The sequence below is a fragment of the Wyeomyia smithii genome, chromosome 1 (genome assembly GCF_029784165.1).
Source record: "Wyeomyia smithii strain HCP4-BCI-WySm-NY-G18 chromosome 1, ASM2978416v1, whole genome shotgun sequence".
Taxonomy (NCBI): domain Eukaryota; kingdom Metazoa; phylum Arthropoda; class Insecta; order Diptera; family Culicidae; genus Wyeomyia; species Wyeomyia smithii.
The window spans coordinates 106,221,921-106,244,366 of record NC_073694.1 but is presented as its reverse complement, the minus strand read 5'-3'; the positions used below and the strand labels follow the sequence as shown (position 1 = coordinate 106,244,366).

Sequence of the window (22,446 nt, the reverse complement as noted above, 5' to 3'; positions counted from 1 at the left end):
TGCTTGGTTGATTTTCCAATCGATTACTGCATAAATAACGAAAATCGGTTGGAAACTGACTGAGCTTAAAACGGTTAAAAATGAACAACTTTTTTGACGCTCTCGATGTTTTCGGTTTTTGAAATTGGATCCCTGTAATGAAATTGGTCCCCTGTATATGTTGCCGTAAGACGTAATTCTACTTCAAAAAATCACGAAAATTCATTATTTTCCAACCTTCTAGAGTAAGGCCGTTGACATCGAATGGCCTAAATCATATTAACATTCGAACCTACGGCCACCCGCTGGTCGAAGCAGCCTCTGTAATACTGCGATAACGAAGTTTGCAAACAAGCGCGTTAATTTTTACTTTGAGCTGGATTACTGTAACCACGAATATAGGGATTACCGATGAAGACTCCCTATCAGAACTTTTCCACTAAAACAACATTAACACGGACCACGGAATAACCGATGTAGACTCCCTGTCAGAACTTTTCAGATGAAAAAACAACATGAACACGTATGTGAAAACTCTGAATCCAAAGAGATTGAATTTATTCATAAACATATGTTTTAAGTATACTCTAAGCATTTTTTTCTCTCCTCGCGCTGATTACCGATTACCTTGCTATCTTACTTCGACCTTCAATATCTCTCGACCTGTCTTATTACAGAAACCAATTACAGAAACCAATTTGGTACAAAATGTGCCTTATCTATGGAAGCAAAACCACTCGCACTTGTGACATTTTCTTTGGGTTTTGTGGAGCGAGAGCATGAACACGCCCGAAGCCACCCAGTGAAGCCACAAAAATCACTTTAATACTGTGTAAAGTCTTTTACCATAAGGTCGCGTAAGGTTTTGTTTGCTTAATGAGCTTAAATTATGGTAAAACTGGTTGTTTAACCCTTCCGAATGAGACACAGCAGTATTAAGTGTGCCAGTTGTAGATTTCTGGCTAAACTAATTTAAATTGTAATAGATGGTTAGTCTTTTCAGGGAATCAAATTTCATCTATACACGAAAGAATAATACAGAAGGGGAAAAATGGGTTCCGCTACAATTATATCAATTTCAAATATCAAATGGTTTGGAGAACAGTATACCAAGAATAGCATCAATATTTTTCGTTCATAGCAACAGCTGTGAAAAGAAATACAAAAGCATGAATAATGACAGTATGAAATCTGAATTAAATCAAACAATCCCAAGCCGTGGTGTGATCTTTGCTGTATGAAAAAGTCGTCTCTTTTCCACTCGGTCTACGGCTGCAATTCACCAGCTCTGCAGTCCGCGTTTGGTCCGTAGGTCGTCTTCCACCTGTTCCAACTACCTTGCCCGCTGGGCACCTTTCGTCTCGTCCCTGACGGATTGGTTTCAAGAACCACATTCACCGGGCTGTCGTCCGACATCCTTACGTCATGCCCAGCCCACCACAACCTGCCAATCGAAGCGGCGTGGAGGACAGACGGCTCCCTAAGTCCATGTCTCATGGTATCATGGAATAATCAGTGTCCCGTTCTGTAGGCAGTATTAAATATACGCTATTGAAATTTGTTGGAAAAAAATTGGCGAATTGTTTTTAAGCAAAGCCATTACTTGTAAATCATATCAGATTCATATTTTTAGTACACGATATTTAATTGCACATTCCGCAACAAACAATATTCACGAATAACGATAAGTACCGTCACGTTCGAATCTATAACGATTTTTAAGAAAAATGGATTATTGTTAGTTACAGTAATATATGAAAAACTATGATTTGGACTATTTGTAAAAAAAAAATTCTGATAATTTTCAAACGCTGGACAAGACTATTAGAAAACATAAAAAAAGTAATTGTTTTTTTCTTCCTATGTGTGTACGCAGCAATCAATACAATGAGATGATGGGAGAACTATACGTGGAGCACGAAATGCCAGAGGCTCCCAAGGAAAGCTTTTTCAAAGGACTTTTCGGTGGCGGTGCAAGAAATCTAGATCGCGAAGAGCTTTGTGAGTACTATGTTATTATTAATACTTAGTAATATCGCACGCTTAGCCTGGGGGCTAATAGCGGTCTCGATCAACTAGATTTAGTTGAGATAATTCGTTATCGATATTGTTTTTGGCACATTTTGCATGTGTAGGATAAGTACAACGATACACCGTGCCCCAGTGCTGAGTCGAGAAAATTTCCAGCTCGAAAAGATCCTCGACTCGATCGGGAATCGAACCCGATATCACAACCGTGTGGGAGAGCTAGCCGACCGGCATCGCTAACCACAGAGCCACGGGGACCACATATTATTATTACTATTATATTATTGTTATGGGTAGTGCTATGTTATTATTGCTTAGATATTGTAATATGTTTGCTTTATTCTGTAATATTTCTATTTTACATCAAATATTTTGGCTAATTATGGCAAACAACAAGCAAGATATCAATTGTCATTATCATGTTACAAAATATTATAAGCTTGTGGTTCCCGCCGGAATAATAAATTGAACAACCAAAATGAAAACAATCGTACGAAAGTAGAATAAGAGTCTAAAAGCCCGGTTATAAGTTTGACCGGAAAGTAATCTGAAAAGTTAGATATTATTCCTGCACGGTAAAGCTTCCGGGAAATATCTGGTTCAATTAATACTGTAACACTATACATGAAAATATTTTATTCGAAATATACAATCTAAGAGTATTCTTGTGGTCTTTCGTGGTCTTCTGGTCAGAGCACTTGCACTCGACTTGCAATTTTTTTTACTACGAGGCAGCTCCATCTGACGAAAGTATAGTTTTTTTCAACTGTATTCTTGATCTCAAAAATATTACTAATTTAGCAGTAAACACCTGAACGGCAACGGTATCATGATGAAGTACTACCGATATTACGACGAAACAGATATTTTTTAGTGTTCGGATTCCTTATAGTAAACAACAAAAGGATGAATGGTTGCTTGACGCCGTGCACTTCTGCGTCTCGTCCCTGACGAATTGGTTTCAAAGACCATCTTTTCCGGACTGTCGATCGATATCTTTACGACATACCCAGTCCACCGCAACTTACCAATCTTAGCGGTGTGAGCGAAAGATGGTTCCCACTCCATCTGCAATCCACCGAAGATGGTATGCAACACCTTTCGCTCGAAGGCAAGGCTGCGTTGATTCTCCACACACATAGTCCAAGTCTCATGACCGTAGAGGACTACTGGTCTGAGCCCTGTAGATGGTCTACTCGGTGTGAAAATGTCTTCCAGACATCAAAATATGCGCGATTTCCTGTCATTATATGTTGGGTCATTATATGATGGATCAGTCTTCCGAAGATCTCCCGGACCAGAATCCGGCCAGAAGCGAACAAAACCAGCAGTCGGCAAATGGCCAGCCGATGCAACAACAGCTTATCCGTCCGCCTTTGCTTCAGCAAGCACCGATGCAGCCAAATCCGTATTCGCAGTGGTTTCAGCAGCAGCAAGGCTATGTAACAGATCTTTTTCGGCAGCAGCAAGAGGCTATTAATCGTCAACGGGAAGCGATGCAGCAGCAGCAGCAGGAATTTATGCATCAGCAAGAGGAAGTGATGCGTACCATTATGTCATCGATCCAGGTACAGGTACCACCAAATTCGCAGGTGATTCTAGATTCACTCGCTAACAACATTAAGGAATTTACGTCGTTAAACGTCGTCTGTAAAAAGGAGCTAAAGTTCGTCTGCTCATGCGGAAGATGGGAATGTCGGAATATGAGCGTTATGTGAGTTTCATACTTCCAAAATCGCCGAAGGATCATACATTTACGGAAACAGTGGCGAAATTTACTGCTTTATTTGGTGCCGCTGAGTCCGTTATAAGTCGCAGATATCGCTGCCTGCAGATAGGAAAACAATCCGGTGAAGATTATGTGACTTATGCCTGTCGTATTAAGAAGCCATGCGTCGAGTTGAGCTAACTAAATTAACCGAAGAACAGTTCAAATGTTTAATGTTCGTTTGTGGCCTGAAATCCGAACGTGACGCTGACTTACCCAGATTGAAGATCGATGTGAAGTTACGCTAGAGCAACTATCAGAGGAGTGTCAACGATTGTTGAATTTGCTACACGATACCGCTATGAGTGAGAACTGTGAGTGTGTTGTCATCAAGAAAAAAAATTTGGAAACATTCCAGCTAAGTCCAAGAGTGGAAGTGATTATAAAAACCAATTTACCGATACAAAAAAAGTGGCCTGGAAACAGCTTGCTGGTTATGCGGTGCAATGCATTATGCAAGAGACTGTACTTTCAAGAATAATAAGTGCAGTGATTGTGGGAGATTAGGCCATAAGAGAGGTTACTGTAGGAGTGCAGCAAAGACTAGATTTGACAGATACGATCGACACGAAAGTAGTAAGCAGGTGGCAGCAGCGAAAATAGTGACAGTAAATACATGTAGTGTGCAACAACGTAGAAAATGCGTGCCGGTAGAAATTAAGGGAACATCGGTACGAATGCAGCTGGACACGGGAGACATTACAAGAATTTCAATTGAATCGTGGGAAAAGGTTGGTAAACCAGATTTACGTGCCTAAACAGTTATGGCGAAAACGGCTACTGGCAGACCGTTAAAAATCGATGGCGAATTTTCGTGTGAAATATCAATTAACTTTAGATAGATGTTGTTTGGTTCCCGTCACAAGAGAGGACCTTCATCTCCTGGGTTCCGACGTAATGGATGCTTTCGAACTATGGTCAGTTTCTTTAACAACTATCTGTAATCAGGTGGCAGACACGCCATCGTATGTAGATACGCTGAAAGGTGAATTTCCCGAAGTGTTTTGTGGTGAGCTGGGAGTTTGTACGAAAACGAAGGTTAGTTTGGTACTCAAAGCACCTGTGTTTAGACCAAAGCGTCCGGTTGCGCATGCGATGTATCAAGCAGTTGATGATGAATTAGACCGCCTCGAGCGAAAGCAAATCGTCACACCTGTTGACTACTCGGAGTAGGCTGTTCCGATAGTTGTTGTGCGCAAGGCCGTACGCATTTGTGGAGACTACTCCACCGGTCTCTATAACGCGCTACAACCCAATCGATACCCACTCCCCTCGCCAAAGGACATTTTTGCAAGCCTAGCGAACTGCACTGTTTTCAGCCAGATGATGATGATGGTCCCACCTCATACCCCTACATTGGTTTGAGCTGGTCGATTTATCTAAGTAAGATATTATATAGAGTCATACAATGTAACCAGTTGACAAACAAATAACGGACTGGTTATTAATACAGACATAGTAACCCTTCAAAAGAATACCAATAATTTGAAAATACATGAAAAAAAAAAACGATTCTTCAATAACATTGATCCAAGGCTCATCCAGAACGTTTCCAACCCGAAAATTATCTGGACTTGGTTAGGAATTGAACCTAACATTTAGGAGCGTTAACTAATCAGAATTGGTTCTAGATAACTATCCAGAACTCCACAGGCAAACCCAAGCCTTTTCAGTTTTTTCTCCGAACCCTTTTTTAAATCGTAAAAGCAGATAAATTAAGAAAATAAAGGTAACAGCATATATACTATTACCATCCAAAAAGCAACTTATCAACCCGTTATGCTTTTTGTTTCAATTTCAGGGGCTTAAACCTGATGTACTCAATATCCAGATTGTCTATGTTAGTCTACGCGTGCGTGGCTTAAACATGTGTAGCCGAGTCATTTTTTTTTTAACTCTAATATTAATTATTATATAACTAAATTCAAACAAAAATCCATCATCATCAATGAACATAATAACTTAATGTACCCAATAAATTAGGAAAAAATGTTTAAATTTTACAATCTTCTTCATTAATTTACAAAAAAATTATATATAATCTGTCTACAAAACAGACTTTATGTGTGAAATACAAAGCCTTTTAAACTCCGCCATTGTTGCTGAACGTTTTACTTGTCTTGGCATCGAATTGAAAAAGTTTATGCTTTGTACAATAGAGAGTTTTGTGATCTTCCGAATAAAAAATGTGGTGTTCTAGCATCATCCGCGTTTCTAGGGTTGTACCTATGAAAATCACTTCCTCTATCAATTCGATCACACAAATAGCGAGGCAGCATATCATTCAGAATTTTATATAGGAACACCATTGTCAAAAAATATACTTTTTGCTTCACAGAAAGCCATTTCAATGCGTCCAGCATAAAACTCGAGGAAGTGTATCTATTACATATTAATATTAATCGCATTACTTTATTTTGCAAGCACTGCAGTCTCAACATTTGTGTATTGTTTGCAAGAAATAGTATGGATGAACAAAAATCTATATGTGGTGAAATTATTGACTTATAGAGACTAATTTTACTACTAACAGTCAATTCATTTTTCAAACGGCACAAAATACCGTATTTTTCGCCATTTTTTTGATGACATTATCTATGTGAGACTTAAAAGTTAATTTGTCGTCGATAATTACTCCAAGAAACTTTAATTCATTTACGCGATCAATCGTCTCACCATCAATTACAATGTTTATGTCTGGTCTGGAGTTGGCAGAAGAAATAATCGAGTAATGTGTTTTACTAATATTTAATAATAAGCTGTTTAAACTTTAACCAATTCGCCAGATAATGTAAATCTTGATTCAAAAGTGCAACAATATCGTTTGGATTTTTCGCTGCAATGAACAGAACAGTGTCATCGGCAAATAAATTTACAACGCAAAACCGTAAAACTCGCTTCATGTCATTAATATAAATTATGAACAAAATGGGCACCAAAACACTTCCTTGCGGTACACCAAGTGTATTAGCAATGGAATCCGATTCAAAATCATTAAAACGAGTCTTCTGAGTTCTAGCACACAAAAAGCTTTCGAACCATTTATATGCTGTCCCTACGATACCAAAGCGCTCCAATGTTTGCAACAATAAGGGCCTATAAATTGTTTTAAAAGCGCGTTTTAGATCTAAAAATACAGCAAGAATAGTTTCTTTAGCCTCGATTTTTTCTTTCCATTTTGCTAACACCAGATTCAATGCAGACTCACAAGAGTGCCCCTCTCGAAAACCTGATTGCTCTGGAATTAGCAAATCATTACGATTTAAATAATCCATCAGCTGGCCTTTTACAACAAGTTCTAATATTTTCTCTAATGTGTGCAACATGTTAATGGGACGGAACTCTTCGGCTTTATCCGTCCCAGTAATCTTGGGGATAGGAACCACAAGTGATTCCTTCCAAACTTCAGGCACTTGCCCCGTTTGCAGTGATTCATTAATAAGGTCCAGCAGATCGTGTCCAATGACATGAAAGCAATCTTGTATTACTTTTGCGTTGACATTGTCGATACCAGCCGATCTCTCTAAAGAAAAACAAATATCTTTCAACTGTGCAAAAGCAATAGGATGAAAACCATCAAAGCTACAGTTATTATTGATCGGCTGTATTATCTCGTCCGGCTGTTTGACCAAATCAATGCTTTGATTGATCGATTGAACACTGTTTACGAACTAACTGTTAAATTTATTTACTATTACTCGCGTCGATTGTTTTTCTAAGCCATTAAAAGTTATGGATTGCGGACAACAATCGTTACTTTTCATTAGTTCCTTTAAAATTTTCCATAACTGTTTGCTGTTATTTTGATGTTGATCAATCTTCCGCTGTATATATTCACACCGGGCCTTTTTCAAGGCACGTGAATACATGTTACGCGCCGCGGTGTACCTATACCAATCATCGCTACTGTTACTTCTGTAAAACCGCTTGTACCTTTTATCTCTTTTTCGTTTTAAACGCAGAAGATATTAAGAGTACCAGCTGTTTGCATTATGCAAGTTCACATGTTTTTTTGAAACTAAACTATTGGTACATTCTTTCAGCGTGTTGGTAAGAACAGCTGCTTTATTGTCCAAATCACCAGTTACTGGTTGAAAATCCAAGCTTCTCGAAACAAGTTGAGACACTGCTTGTTTCGAATATCTGTTCCAGCACTTTATCTTTACTTTATCATCACGGTTTCGGTCATTCTCGATAAAAACAAAAATTGTCTCATGATCTGTAATTTTGTAATCGGCCTCTGTAAAAGAATGAACATTATCAAAATTCGAAAACACGTGATCTATTAATGTACGAGAATGTCTGGAAATTCTTGTATATTGACAAACAGTTTGTCGCAAATTGAAAAAATCTGCTAATTGCTTTAATTGATTCGAATTTGGTTCATTAAGCCAATTATTATTAAAATCACCAGCGATAACGTTTAATTTATTCAAATCTACAAAACTCTCCCACCAGTTATCTAAAATTTCCAAGAAACGCTGGTCACTTGAACTGGGGGAATGGTATACAAATCCGAAATTTCCCATCGTCATGCCTCTTTCAACTGATATACCCAGGAACCAATTGTTTTCAACACATTCGTTTAACCGAGTGTTGAACTTAACAGATTCCTTGGCGTAAATAGCAACCCCTCCTGTATGTCTGGAGTGTAAGGGCAAAAAGCAACTTTGTAACCCGGTATGTTATATTGATCAAATGCATTAGCTTCTACTATATAAGTTTCAGCCAGCAATACTAACATCGGACGCGTTGTTTCCACAAAATGCCGCAATGCGGCATAATTTGTAGATAAACCAGCAATATTTAGATAAACTATCTCTCGCTTCCTCTCACATTGCATTTGCTTCAGCTGCTATTTACTTGACAACATGTTGCTTTTTCTTTTTTCAAACAGTCCCCGATATCAAAGAAATAGTTATCGGTTTCAGTTATACTCTACTGAATTTTTTTGGAAATAAATATTGAAATTCAGTCCGCAAATATATATTTCGACTGTGACATACAGTCTTTCTCAGTGTTTATGTGGACTGGTAAAGAGCAAAGCGTAAATCCTGTTTTTTATGTGTAGTAGGTAAAAATGAAAGTTTAGCACTCTTAATTGGAGTTAGGTAGGGAATTATGCGGTCGATTGTTTACCGTACCATGTCTGGGGTTTTTGGGAAGCACATTGAATAGCCATGAGGGGTGATTACCTTTCTAAACTTTCAGCTACGTCTAATTTCCATAAGTTATTAACGGGGCGGAGGAGGTGAATGTTATCCGAAGTTAGTGGATGTTCCTCGTTTAAAATATGTTCAGCCACTTTTGATTTGAAAAGGTGTGGTGGGGCATTTTTTGAAACTTTACTTGCTTTTGTCACTTCTGCGAAATGTTCTGTGTGCTAAATGCTGGATGTTTTACGTCCAAGTTCAAATGAAATTCTTTCTTAGATTTTAAACAATTTACGCAGCTAAAATCAGTCGATGAGCATTCCGATGTCTTATGTATTCCGCTACACTTGGAGCATGTTTAAGGATTAACACACTCTGTGCTTTTGTGACCAAATTCTCCACATTTAAAGCAACGTAAAACATTGACGGCCTCTTGAACCGAACACCTATCCCACCCAATGTTTACTTTACCAGCAGTCATCAAGTGGTTAAAAGTGTCCTTATCAACTTCAATAATAGTATTATACTTATTATATTTGAAGCTTGAATTTACAAATTGAGCAATAACTTTGACTTCATTGATACCGAGGTCTTCATTTTGACTTTTTAACAAGTCAATGAAGACTTCAGGGGAATATTGATCACTCATTCCCACAATTTTCAACTTAGGCTTAGCGTTTGTAGGAATAACAGCATTATATTTTTCACCTAAATTGCTTTCAATGTCCTTTTTCACGACTTTAATATTATCCCCTGTTGCACACTCAGCAATTATCGAACCTGCTTTCTCGTTTCTAAAGTTTCTAATTTTGTGTATTTTAGGATCCAAATTATTTTTCAAAAAAATTCTAGTATCTTCACTAGATTGAGAAGACTCGACTGGTTTAATCAGAATGACCGGCCGAGTCTTACGGTTTTCTGCTCGCTTCAATTTATTTGCATTCCCACTTGACCCCGCTAAAACGTTCGCGTATGTCAAAGCATTTTCAGGAATAAAAACCTCGTCATTTTGCTTAACTACGTCTTCAATTGGTTCGTCCCGCTTATTTGAAATTATTTTTTTCTTGTTGGGAATAGAGTCCGACTCAGAGTGAATCGTTCTCTCAGTTCTAGACCTCTTTCTGCTCATTGCAGCATGTTCATCCTGATCAATTTTACAAATTACATTTATTTTAAAATCATCCAGCTTTCTAGCAACATTGGTTTCAATGCTTGCCATACTCTCACGAAGAGAGTTGCTGATCGATTTTAAAATACTATCGATACCGTTAGCAATCGCGCTGTTTATCTGGGTTTCGATTCCGCTTTGAGTATCTGTGAGCGACTGAGACAAAGATGACAATACACTTTTGATCTCCGTCAGCTCACTACTCATAGCATCATCTTTCCCGCCGTCTTCTTGGGCCGATAAACATGAAGCACATTTGAAAACAATATTTTCATTATCGTTAACGACTTTCGCCGCTATTTTAGTGAGCGGTGTACAAACCCGATGAAATCGAGAATTGCCGCTATTTTAGTGAGCGGTGTACAAACCCGATGAAATCGAGAATTGCACTTGCCCACGCAAACTACGGGATCGTCGCTAACACGAACTACATTACCACACTTTGCACAGTCCATAGTAAACAAACAAACAACCGCCGGCTGGACTCGTCCAGCAGCAACGGCAAAGGCTAAAGGCAACGAACAATGCAAAAATATAACAATGAATGTTTCAACCAGCAGCCGTAGCGTCTATGTGATATATATGCGATGATTGGCGCTGACACAAATTAAATCAATAAAAAAAACGAATAAATCGAAAGCAAGCAAATACACTTCTACTTATCCGTTTAGTTTTCCAATTTGGCCGTCGGATCACTAGCACTAGATCACCTTAAGCACTTGATTTCACACACAAAAAAGCGTTTTAATGTTAACACTAGTGGTACACAAGTTACCATGTTTACCATTCACCGATCGATTTAACAGATGCTTTTCTACAAGTGCGATATCATGATATCACGGATATCAGTGGAGTACGATCGTTTTTGGGAGCGATCAACTACAACGCTTTCTGTTGGATGAACTACTCAAAGAAGGCGCTAAGTTTCGGTGGAACGCTGAATGTCAGCAAGCATTCGACCAATTCAAGCTAATTCTTGGTTCGGACTTATTACTCACAAATTATGATCCAAAACGCGAGATTATCGTTTCAGCAGACGCTTCATAAGTTAGAGTAGACGCTACTATATCTCATAGATTCCCAGATGGCTCGATAAAGGTTGTGTAACATGCAGCTCGTGCTTTGACAAAAGCGGAACAGGGCTACAGTCAGCCTGACAGAGAAGGATTATTTATCATTTTCGCCGTAACTAAATTTCATAAGATGATTTTTGGTCGTAGGTTCCGACTAGAAACCGATCAGGCGCCTTTAGTCCGATTATTTGGTTCACGAATGGGCATACCTGTATATACAGCGAACATGATGGAAGATCAGTGGCACATGGAATAACCGATGTTTTTCCGCTCAGTTTTGGGATAGTGGAAAGAGACACCCAAGCTGATTCGCAGCTTCGTTTAGTTTATCGTTATCTTCGAGAAGGTTGGCCGCAAAGATCTAAACTCAATGATTCGGATGTCAGGCGGTTCAGCTCGCGACGTGATTCACTGAGCACATACCAAATATTTTCGGAAAAAATCATTATTTTTCTATTTTCATGTTTGCCTAATAATGTACGGTGTCGTAAATAAATTGCTTTTCGTACTTTTCAATGAAAAATCAAAAATTGTTTCGATTATGTACATCTCTGAAGTAAAAAACATGAAAAAAAGTCGACAAACAAAAAAAAATATTTTTTTTCACCCACGCCCAAATCTTTAAGAGACTCCAAGAAACTAATGAAACCACCTGGGAAAGCTAGTACTAATCCCTATATTTCGAGTGAAGACTGTCGTTTTTGCAACTTTTCGAGAAATTTTATTTTGAAAAAGTGCATTTTTTTATCTAAAATGTCCCAAACCCTATGAAACAGTTGAAAATTTACCCAAGGTATGTTCGGCAGAATGATGTATTCTTTGATATGAAAAAATGTATAGAACATAGTAGGTTTCTAAAATCACATCAGAAAAAGTTATTTGATATTTTTCGATTTTCAAAAACTTTAAGAATGTCTGTGTATTAAACTACCTGTATGTGGTCGATTTTCAAGAGATAGAACCAAAGTGTCTTCAGCAAATTTTTTCTACATAAAATTGTCTTTGTTGAAGACTTCGTTATGGTTTTATAAGTTAACAAAAAAATAAAACTTTTATCTCACTTGAATTAGGTGAATTAATCAAAAAATTATTTACATCAAAAGATGCCCCTTAAGATCTACAAAAACTTTGTCGAATACACTAGAGCATTAAAATGACATCTTTATACTCAAAAGGCTGACGATCACGTTTTTCGCGTTTTAAACCACTGTGATGTGGTTTGAAAGTTATAGAAAGAAGTCGTCTCGGTCCTAAGGGTAGATGTGGATTGGAGGTCTTCCAACCTGTTTCAGCAGGTATATTCACGATTCGACCCTCATGCTGCCTGATACCGCTCCAAATTCCAGCTGCACTCCCGGCACTTCTAGCCGTCATTACGAGGTCGCAATTACCAGAACATCGGCGGTATGAACAGCGTTGTCAGTGATCTCTGCGTAGCTGTCTCGAACTGCTGCTTTGACATCATAGTTCTCACGGAGACTTGGTTGGACTCTCGCTCACTTTACCTCCAGTGTTTCAGCAATAACTACGAGGTCTTTCGCTGCGATAGAAGTGCCGGAAATAGTCGCAAATCCTCAGGCGGGGTCGTTCTTGTATCTGTCAACTCAAAGCTGAAAGCAAAGGTTCTAGAGGACATCGCTTGGATAAGCCTTGAACAGGTCCAGGATCAGACTTGGTGACCGCACGTTGTTTCTCTGCGCACTGCACAAGCCCCGGATCGAGTACGTGACCGGGATTTGTTTGCTACTCACTGCCAATCGGTCTTGGAATTAGCAAAAGCAACAGACGAAGTCATGATATTATTGGGCGATTTCAATCTTCCTGGAATTTCGTGGAAAGAATATCGAGACGGCTCTCTTTACCCGGATCTGAATCATTCAAGTATCCACACAAACGCTACATTTCTTTTGGATTGTTACAGTTCAGCTACACTCTTCCAGATCAATCACATCACCAATCAGAATAATCGTATTTTAGACTTTTGCTTTGTAAGCACTCAGGACACAGCCCAATTTTTGTGCGAGGCCCCCGCTCCTCTAGTGAAAACAGCTTCTCACCACCCTGCTCTATTAGTATCCAGAAACGCTGAATTGGAACACGATCTCGAGGTTGCACCCGTTACCGTGTTTTACGTCTTTCGCAATGCGAAACACCACAGTATCGCCGAGTTTTTCTCCGAGGGTAATTGGAATGAAATTTTAGATTCTGTCAACGCCAAAGACGCCGTTCAATCTCTCTCCAACGTTTTGTGCTACGCGATTGACAGATACGTTTCGAAAAAAAGCATTCATTTTGCGCCTCGACACCCATGGCAAACTAGCAAACTTCGGCTGTTGAAAACCAAGAAAAGAGCCGCCTTAAAAAAATTCATCAAGCACCGTATACCGTAATATGCGAAAATTAACCACAAGTACAAACGTGTGGTGAAGTTATGCTTTATTCGATATCGTCACGAACTACAAGAAAGCTTAAGTCTCATCCCAAACAGTTCTGGAAATTCGATAATCAACAGCGACACGAGGGCGGCAGACCCTCTTTAATGGCATTCAACGGTAAGGTCGCATACACCCCGCAGAACATATGTCAACTTTTGACGTGGGACTACGTCTTTGTTTACTATACTGAGATGCATTTTGTAAAACTGGAAATGAAACTAGCAAATGTTGCGTCAGATTTTAAACGGTCATAACAGTATAACCACATGATGGATATCAATAACCAATATGTTGTTGGATAGATAAAACAATTTTGTAATATGCTAGTTATCACTCTAATTTCATTGCTAAGCGGTAAAATTGATATAGAATTTCAATGACAAATTTACGCGAACAATGAACCAATCACAAGCAAGCATTCCTAGCACAGACGTGTCCTGTGATATTCTCTGTATCAATATCGAAAAAAAATTGACAGAGTCTCCCCGTCCTAATAGGTAGATTTATTTTTGCTTCCATGAGCTTAGACTAATATGATGTCTCGAAGGTAAAAGTTTTCCGAAAAGTTTGAAACAATCTCCATTCTTAAACAATTCCTAAGCCTGCTGTCAGAACGTAATAAAAACTGATGTCTTGAAAGAAAACATGTTGGCAAAAGCAACAGTACCAGTGGAGCAGAGAGCCGCAGGTCTCTCGTCGTCTATGATTGTAGCGGTACTCTTCTATTCGTACATTTCAGCGGTACACTTCCATTCGTACTGCAGCGCGTGGTACTGTTCGTATTGTAGTGGTACACTTCTGTTCGTACATTTCTATTCGTGTGCAATCGAGGAAAAACTGCAAGGCTGCTGCTGATTGATGAAAGTTTATCTCATGAATATGATTACCATAAATTACTCAACAAGAATTGTACATTTTTGCAACGGTTATGAGTTATATTTATCATATTTTATCTTAGATATTCACTAAATAATTGTGATCGGATAGTATCGGAAAATTGAATTCCCAAATATACAAATTTATAGAAGAGTAAGAGCTGGTGAATGCTTGTGAATTTTTGGTCCATTTACTAAGATTCATTCCGATTTTTTCCTTACATTTCAAAATTGTTAGATGATATTTGATTATTTTAAATTTTTCCATAATAAACGTTCGTTAGCTGTCTTCGTAATACAGCGAATGTAATTGTAGGCGAATGAAAAAAATTGTCAAGTTAAAAACAAAAATGGAATTATTGATTGCTACGATTTTTAGGTGAAACTTGTTGATAGTTTCGTTTAACATACATATTTTTATGTTTGTCAATTAATGAACTTTTGTAAGAGCTCCCATGTTATTTTGAAAGTAAGATCCATATTATAAATTTGATTTAATCAGAGTTAAATAAGACAAAACCATTCATAATGATAACGTAAGTACTATTGGATTTGGTTTTTGAGGATAGAGAGTTAATTCTGACTTGACGCATTACGAGAAATTCTTGGTGCTTCTTAAACAAGAACGATAAGCTTGCGCTTTGTCAAATTCATGTTGTTTGCACAAAAAAATACTACAGGCATAATATCGCCAAATAGAAACGATATTTTTTCGAGTGTTGTTGAATATATTTCTAAAAATAGATTTCCAGGGAAAGCTGACAATAAACGCACTTACGTCACCGAGCAAACACATTGATACTGTCGGCGAACTCCGTATATTTTGTAACAAAAAAAAACCTAAATTAATCCCTCTAGCGGTCAGACCCAGCCTTTCTCATTCAATTTTATATTTGTAAAAATAGTTTTACATGAACGCTTCAATCCAATAAAGAGTGAATATATCTTTAGGTTCTAAAATATTGATGTTGTAATCTTTACATATAAAAATGCAGTCAAGTCTGTCTGTCTGATCCATATAGGCTCGAAAACTACCGAACCGATCGACGTGAAAATTTGTATGTAGGGTTTTTTGGTGCCGATAAAGGTTCCTATGATAGTTTGAGACCCCTCAATCTTCTGAAAGGGAGGGGTCCCATACAAATGAAACATACATTTCTGCACAACTCAAGAACAAACCAAGCAAATGAAACCGAATTTGGCATGTGGATGTTTTAAGGGGTAACTAATATGTACATAATAGTTGGATGAAACACAAATTTGTGCACATCTCGAGAACTGATCAACCAAATGGAACAAAATTTGGCAGGCAAATGTTTTTAGTGGTAACAAATATGTACATAATGGTTTAAAACCCGACTCCCTCTTCTATAAGGGAGGGATCCCATGAGAATGAAACACAAATTTCGCACAGCTCAAGAACCAATCAAGAAAATACAACCAAATTTGGTATGTGAATGTTTTCAGAGGTAACAAATATGTCCATAATGGTTTGACGCCCCTCCCATTCTGGAAGTACATGTTTCTTCACAAATTTTTGCACATCTCGCGAACTAATCAACTAAATGGAACCATATTGGCAGGTGAATATTTTTAGTGATAACAAATATGTTCCATAATCGACCTCAGACAACATTTTGGATTGTAAGATGGCAACTTCCGGTTTCTGGAAAACAGCCGAAAATGGCCGATTTCCACCTAATATAATAATATCCGGATCTAGAATAATACACAGGAGCTATAATCGACCACAGATAGCATTTTAAATTCTAAGATGGCGACTTCCGGTTTCTGAAAACAGCAGAAAATGACCAAATACCACCCAATATGAGTTTTTCTTTAAAATTGTCTCCAAATGCCATTATGAAATCCAAAATGGTGACTTCCGGTGTCGGAAAAACAGCGGCAAATGACCAAATACCACCCAATATGGGTATTTCCTGAACCGTAATGATGCACTGGAGCCACAAATCGACTTCAGACAACATTTTGAATTGTAAGATGGCAACTTCTGGTTTCTGGAAAACAGCCTGAAATGGACGATTCCCATTAAATATTAGTATTTCTGGAAACAGAAAGATGCACAGAAGCTAAAAATTTATCACAGACACAATCTTGAATTTTGAGATGGTGACTTCCGGTGTCTGGCACACAGCCGGAAATGACCAAATACCATTCAATATGAATGTTTTCGGAACCAGAATTACGCCCAGATGACAGAAATTGATTTCACAGGCAATTTTAAAGTCCAAAATGACGACTTTCGCCTTCTGAAAAACAGTCCAAAGTGACCAAATATCACCCAATTCGAGTTTTTCTTTAACCAGTATCCTAAATACTATTTTGAAATCCAAGATGGCGACTACCGGATTGTGATAAACAGCCTAAAATAAACAAATACTATCCAATATGAGTATCTCTGGAACCAGAATGATGCAAGGAGCCAACAATTGACCTCAGGCACAATTTTGAATTGCTAAATGGCAACTTATAGGCAACAATCGGAAATGACCGAATAATACTCAATATGGATATTTCCGTAAACGTGATGATGCATAGAAACCAAACATTGACCCCGGACACTATTTTTAATTTGAAGACGACCTCTTTTAGTTTCTGGAAAACAACCAAAAATACCTCCCAATATGGGTATTGCCGGTGTCAGTTTGATGCCAGAAAGTCTGCTGATAACGACAGAATACCACCCAATATGAATATATTCAGAATTAAGGCGATGTACAGAAGCCAAAAGACGAGGATGGTGTCATTTCGATAAAACCAATCATTTTAAACGATTTGTTATTTGACTTTGATCATATCCTATGGCCGATTCGTCGTGCATTTGCAGCTTTTGAACACATCGCAAGGAATCAATGAACTTGGAACGTTCAAAAAGTACGACACCACATAGAAATTCTGTTGATGCCATATATAGCTCAAAGCAGGTATAGTTTTAAATAGTCTTTGAATTTCTCTTCTTTCCATAACTTTTGAGCCACATATCGAATTGTTATGAAGTTTTTTATTTGCGAGTTTGAGAGATGACGCGTTCGTATGACACTAGTTATGTTCAAATAAGTCATGCAATCTTTGAGATAATAGACTTTCGTTGTTTGATTTACAATTTAGTACATAACGGTTGCTTAAGTTCGATTATAATCAAATGAAATGGGAACGTGTAGGGCGGCCAAACTTTGAAACCACGTGTTCAGTCACAATTCATCAGTTAACCCCTAACTAGCCCGCTCATCTGATTATTATAATCAAATCGGTTGTGTAGTTTCTGAGATAATGGAATTTCGTGATTTTCACAAGTCGGCACGTTACAAATGAAGTTACAGTTCGATTACAGTAAAATTCAATAGGGTCTTCTGAGGCAGCTAGACTTTTCATTTGACACTAATTTTGTGGAAATCGGGTCAGCCATCTCTGAGAAAAGTGAGTGAGTCCAAGTAGTCTTCGGAATATGTTCCTTTTCATAGCTGGATTTCACATTTTTATACATAACAGGTAAAGTAATAGTCCGACTGCAAAACAAATCAATAGGGTCTTATGGGGCAATTAGACCTTCTATTTGACACTGATTTTATGAAAATCGGTTCAGCCATCTCTGAGAAACATGAGTGAGATTAAACAGTCCTAAAAACATGTTTCTTTTCATAACTTTTGAACCACAAGTTCAATCTTTATGAAATTCAAAACTAGAGGGTTTTCCAGGTAGCCCGTTCTTTTGAGACCAATTTTCTGCGTAGCTGTCTCGAACTGCTGCTTTGACATCATAGTTCTCGCGGAGACTTGGTTGGACTCTCGCTCACTTTACCTCCAGTGTTTCAGCAATAACTACGAGGTCTTTCGCTGCGATAGAAGTGCCGGAAATAGTCGCAAATCCTCAGGCGGGGTCGTTCTTGTATCTGTCAACTCAAAGCTGAAAGCAAAGGTTCTAGAGGACATCGCTTGGATAAGCCTTGAACAGGTCCAGGATCAGACTTGGTGACCGCACGTTGTTTCTCTGCGCACTGCACAAGCCCCGGATCGAGTACGTGACCGGGATTTGTTTGCTACTCACTGCCAATCGGTCTTGGAATTAGCAAAAGCAACAGACGAAGTCATGATATTATTGGGCGATTTCAATCTTCCTGGAATTTCGTGGAAAGAATATCGAGACGGCTCTCTTTATCCGGATCTGAATCATTCAAGTATCCACACAAACGCTACATTTCTTTTGGATTGTTACAGTTCAGCTACACTCTTCCAGATCAATCACATCACCAATCAGAATAATCGTATTTTAGACTTTTGCTTTGTAAGCACTCAGGACACAGCCCAATTTTTGTGCGAGGCCCCCGCTCCTCTAGTGAAAACAGCTTCTCACCACCTTGCTCTATTAGTATCCAGAAACGCTGAATTGGAACACGATCTCGAGGTTGCACCCGTTACCGTGTTTTACGTCTTTCGCAATGCGAACCTCCGCAGTATCGCCGAGTTTTTCTCCGAGGGTAATTGGAATGAAATTTTAGATTCTGTCAACGCCAAAGACGCCGCTCAATCTCTCTCCAACGTTTTGTGCTACGCGATTGACAGATACCTTCGAAAAAAAGCATTCATTTTGCGCCTCGACACCCATGGCAAACTAGAGAACTTCGGCTGTTGAAAACCAAGAAAAGAGCCGCCTTAAAAAAATTCATCAAGCACCGTACACCGTAATATGCGAAAATTAACCACAAGTACAAACGTGTGGTGAAGTTATGCTTTATTCGATATCGTCACGAACTACAAGAAAGCTTAAGTCTCATCCCAAACAGTTCTGGAAATTCGATAATCAACAGCGACACGAGGGCGGCAGACCCTCTTTAATGGCATTCAACGGTAAGGTCGCATACACCCCGCAGAACATATGTCAACTTTTGACGTGGGACTACGTCTTTGTTTACTATACTGAGATGCATTTTGTAAAACTGGAAATGAAACTAGCAAATGTTGCGTCAGATTTTAAACGGTCATAACAGTATAACCACATGATGGATATCAATAACCAATATGTTGTTGGATAGATAAAACAATTTTGTAATATGCTAGTTATCACTCTAATTTCATTGCTAAGCGGTAAAATTGATATAGAATTTCAATGACAAATTTACGCGAACAATGAACCAATCACAAGCAAGCATTCCTAGCGCAGACGTGTCCTGTGATATTCTCTGTATCAATATCGAAAAAAAATTGACAGAGTCTCCCCGTCCTAATAGGTAGATTTATTTTTGCTTCCATGAGCTTAGACTAATATGATGTCTCGAAGGTAAAAGTTTTCCGAAAAGTTTGAAACAATCTCCATTCTTAAACAATTCCTAAGCCTGCTGTCAGAACGTAATAAAAACTGATGTCTTGAAAGAAAACATGTTGGCAAAAGCAACAGTACCAGTGGAGCAGAGAGCCGCAGGTCTCTCGTCGTCTATGATTGTAGCGGTACTCTTCTATTCGTACATTTCAGCGGTACACTTCCATTCGTACTGCAGCGCGCGGTACTGTTCGTATTGTAGTGGTACACTTCTGTTCGTACATTTCTATTCGTGTGCAATCGAGGAAAAACTGCAAGGCTGCTGCTGATTGATGAAAGTTTATCTCATGAATATGATTACCATAAATTACTCAACAAGAATTGTACATTTTTGCAACGGTTATGAGTTATATTTATCATATTTTATCTTAGATATTCACTAAATAATTGTGATCGGATAGTATCGGAAAATTGAATTCCCAAATATACAAATTTATAGAAGAGTAAGAGCTGGTGAATGCTTGTGAATTTTTGGTCCATTTACTAAGATTCATTCCGATTTTTTCCTTACATTTCAAAATTGTTAGATGATATTTGATTATTTTAAATTTTTCCATAATAAACGTTCGTTAGCTGTCTTCGTGATACAGCGAATGTAATTGTAGGCGAATGAAAAAAATTGTCAAGTTAAAAACAAAAATGGAATTATTGATTGCTACGATTTTTAGGTGAAACTTGTTGATAGTTTCGTTTAACATACATATTTTTATGTTTGTCAATTAATGAACTTTTGTAAGAGCTCCCATGTTATTTTGAAAGTAAGATCCATATTATAAATTTGATTTAATCAGAGTTAAATAAGACAAAACCATTCATAATGATAACGTAAGTACTATTGGATTTGGTTTTTGAGGATAGAGAGTTAATTCTGACTTGACGCATTACGAGAAATTCTTGGTGCTTCTTAAACAAGAACGATAAGCTTGCGCTTTGTCAAATTCATGTTGTTTGCACAAAAAAATACTACAGGCATAATATCGCCAAATAGAAACGATATTTTTTCGAGTGTTGTTGAATATACTTCTAAAAATAGATTTCCAGGGAAAGCTGACAATAAACGCACTTACGTCACCGAGCAAACACATTGATACTGTCGGCGGACTCCGTATATTTTGTAACAAAAAAAACCTAAATTAATCCCTCTAGCGGTCAGACCCAGCCTTTCTCATTCAATTTTATATTTGTAAAAATAGTTTTACATGAACGCTTCAATCCAATAAATGTATATTCACTCTTTAGGTTCTAAAATATTGATGTTGTAATCTTTACATATAAAAATGCAGTCAAGTCTGTCTGTCTGATCCATATAGGCTCGAAAACTACCGAACCGATCGACGTGAAAATTTGTATGTAGGGTTTTTTGGTGCCGATAAAGGTTCCTATGATAGTTTGAGACCCCTCAATCTTCTGGAAGGGAGGGGTCCCATACAAATGAAACATACATTTCTGCACAACTCAAGAACAAACCAAGCAAATGAAACCGAATTTGGCATGTGGATGTTTTGGGGTATTTGGTTTGGGATGTTTGGGGTAACTAATATGTCCATAATAGTTGGATGAAACACAAATTTGTGCACATCTCGAGAACTGATCAACCAAATGGAACAAAATTTGGCAGGCAAATGTTTTTAGTGGTAACAAATATGTACATAATGGTTTGAAACCCGACTCCCTCTTCTATAAGGGAGGGATCTCATGAGAATGAAACACAAATTTCGCACAGCTCAAGAACCAATCAAGAAAATACAACCAAATTTGGTATGTGAATGTTTTCAGAGGTAACAAATATGTCCATAATGGTTTGACGCCCCTCCCTCTTCTGGAAGTACATGTTTCTTCACAAATTTTTGCACATCTCGCGAACTAATCAACTAAATGGAACCATGTTGGCAGGTGAATATTTTTAGTGGTAACAAACATGTTCCATAATCGACTTCAGACAACATTTTGGATTGTAAGATGGCAACTTCCGGTTTCTGGAAAACAGCCGAAAATGGCCGATTTCCACCCAATATAATAATATCCGGATCTAGAATAATACACAGGAGCTATAATCGACCACAGATAGCATTTTAAATTCTAAGATGGCGACTTCCGGTTTCTGAAAACAGCAGAAAATGACCAAATACCACCCAATATGAGTTTTTCTTTAAAATTGTCTCCAAATGCCATTATGAAATCCAAAATGGCGACTTCCGGTGTCGGAAAAACAGCGGGAAATGACCAAATACCACCCAATATGGGTATTTCCGGAACCGTAATGATGCACTGGAGCCACAAATCGACTTCAGACAACATTTTGAATTGTAAGATGGCAACTTCCGGTTTCTGGAAAACAGCCTGAAATGGACGATTCCCATTAAATATTAGTATTTCTGGAAACAGAAAGATGCACAGAAGCTAAAAATTGATCACAGACACAATCTTGAATTTTGAGATGGTGACTTCCGGTGTCTGGCACACAGCCGGAAATGACCAAATACCATTCAATATGAATGTTTTCGGAACCAGAATTACGCCCAGATGACAGAAATTGATTTCACAGGCAATTTTAAAGTCCAAAATGACGACTTTCGCCTTCTGAAAAACAGTCCAAAGTGACCAAATATCACCCAATTCGAGTTTTTCTTCA

General features: G+C 38.1%; 1 protein-coding gene across 8 annotated transcripts in view; it reads left to right on the top strand.

The window, feature by feature from the left end:
- The window catches only part of LOC129718457 (syntaxin-binding protein 5), a 1,078,665-nt gene that overhangs the window by 857,571 nt on the left and 198,648 nt on the right, over window positions 1-22,446 (top strand). For all 8 annotated transcript variants that reach the window (XM_055669251.1, XM_055669249.1, XM_055669252.1 and 5 more), the window contains one exon: window positions 1,856-1,980. In XM_055669251.1, the coding sequence (XP_055525226.1) occupies window positions 1,856-1,980 (125 nt within the window). The remainder of the gene's footprint in view (window positions 1-1,855; window positions 1,981-22,446) is intronic.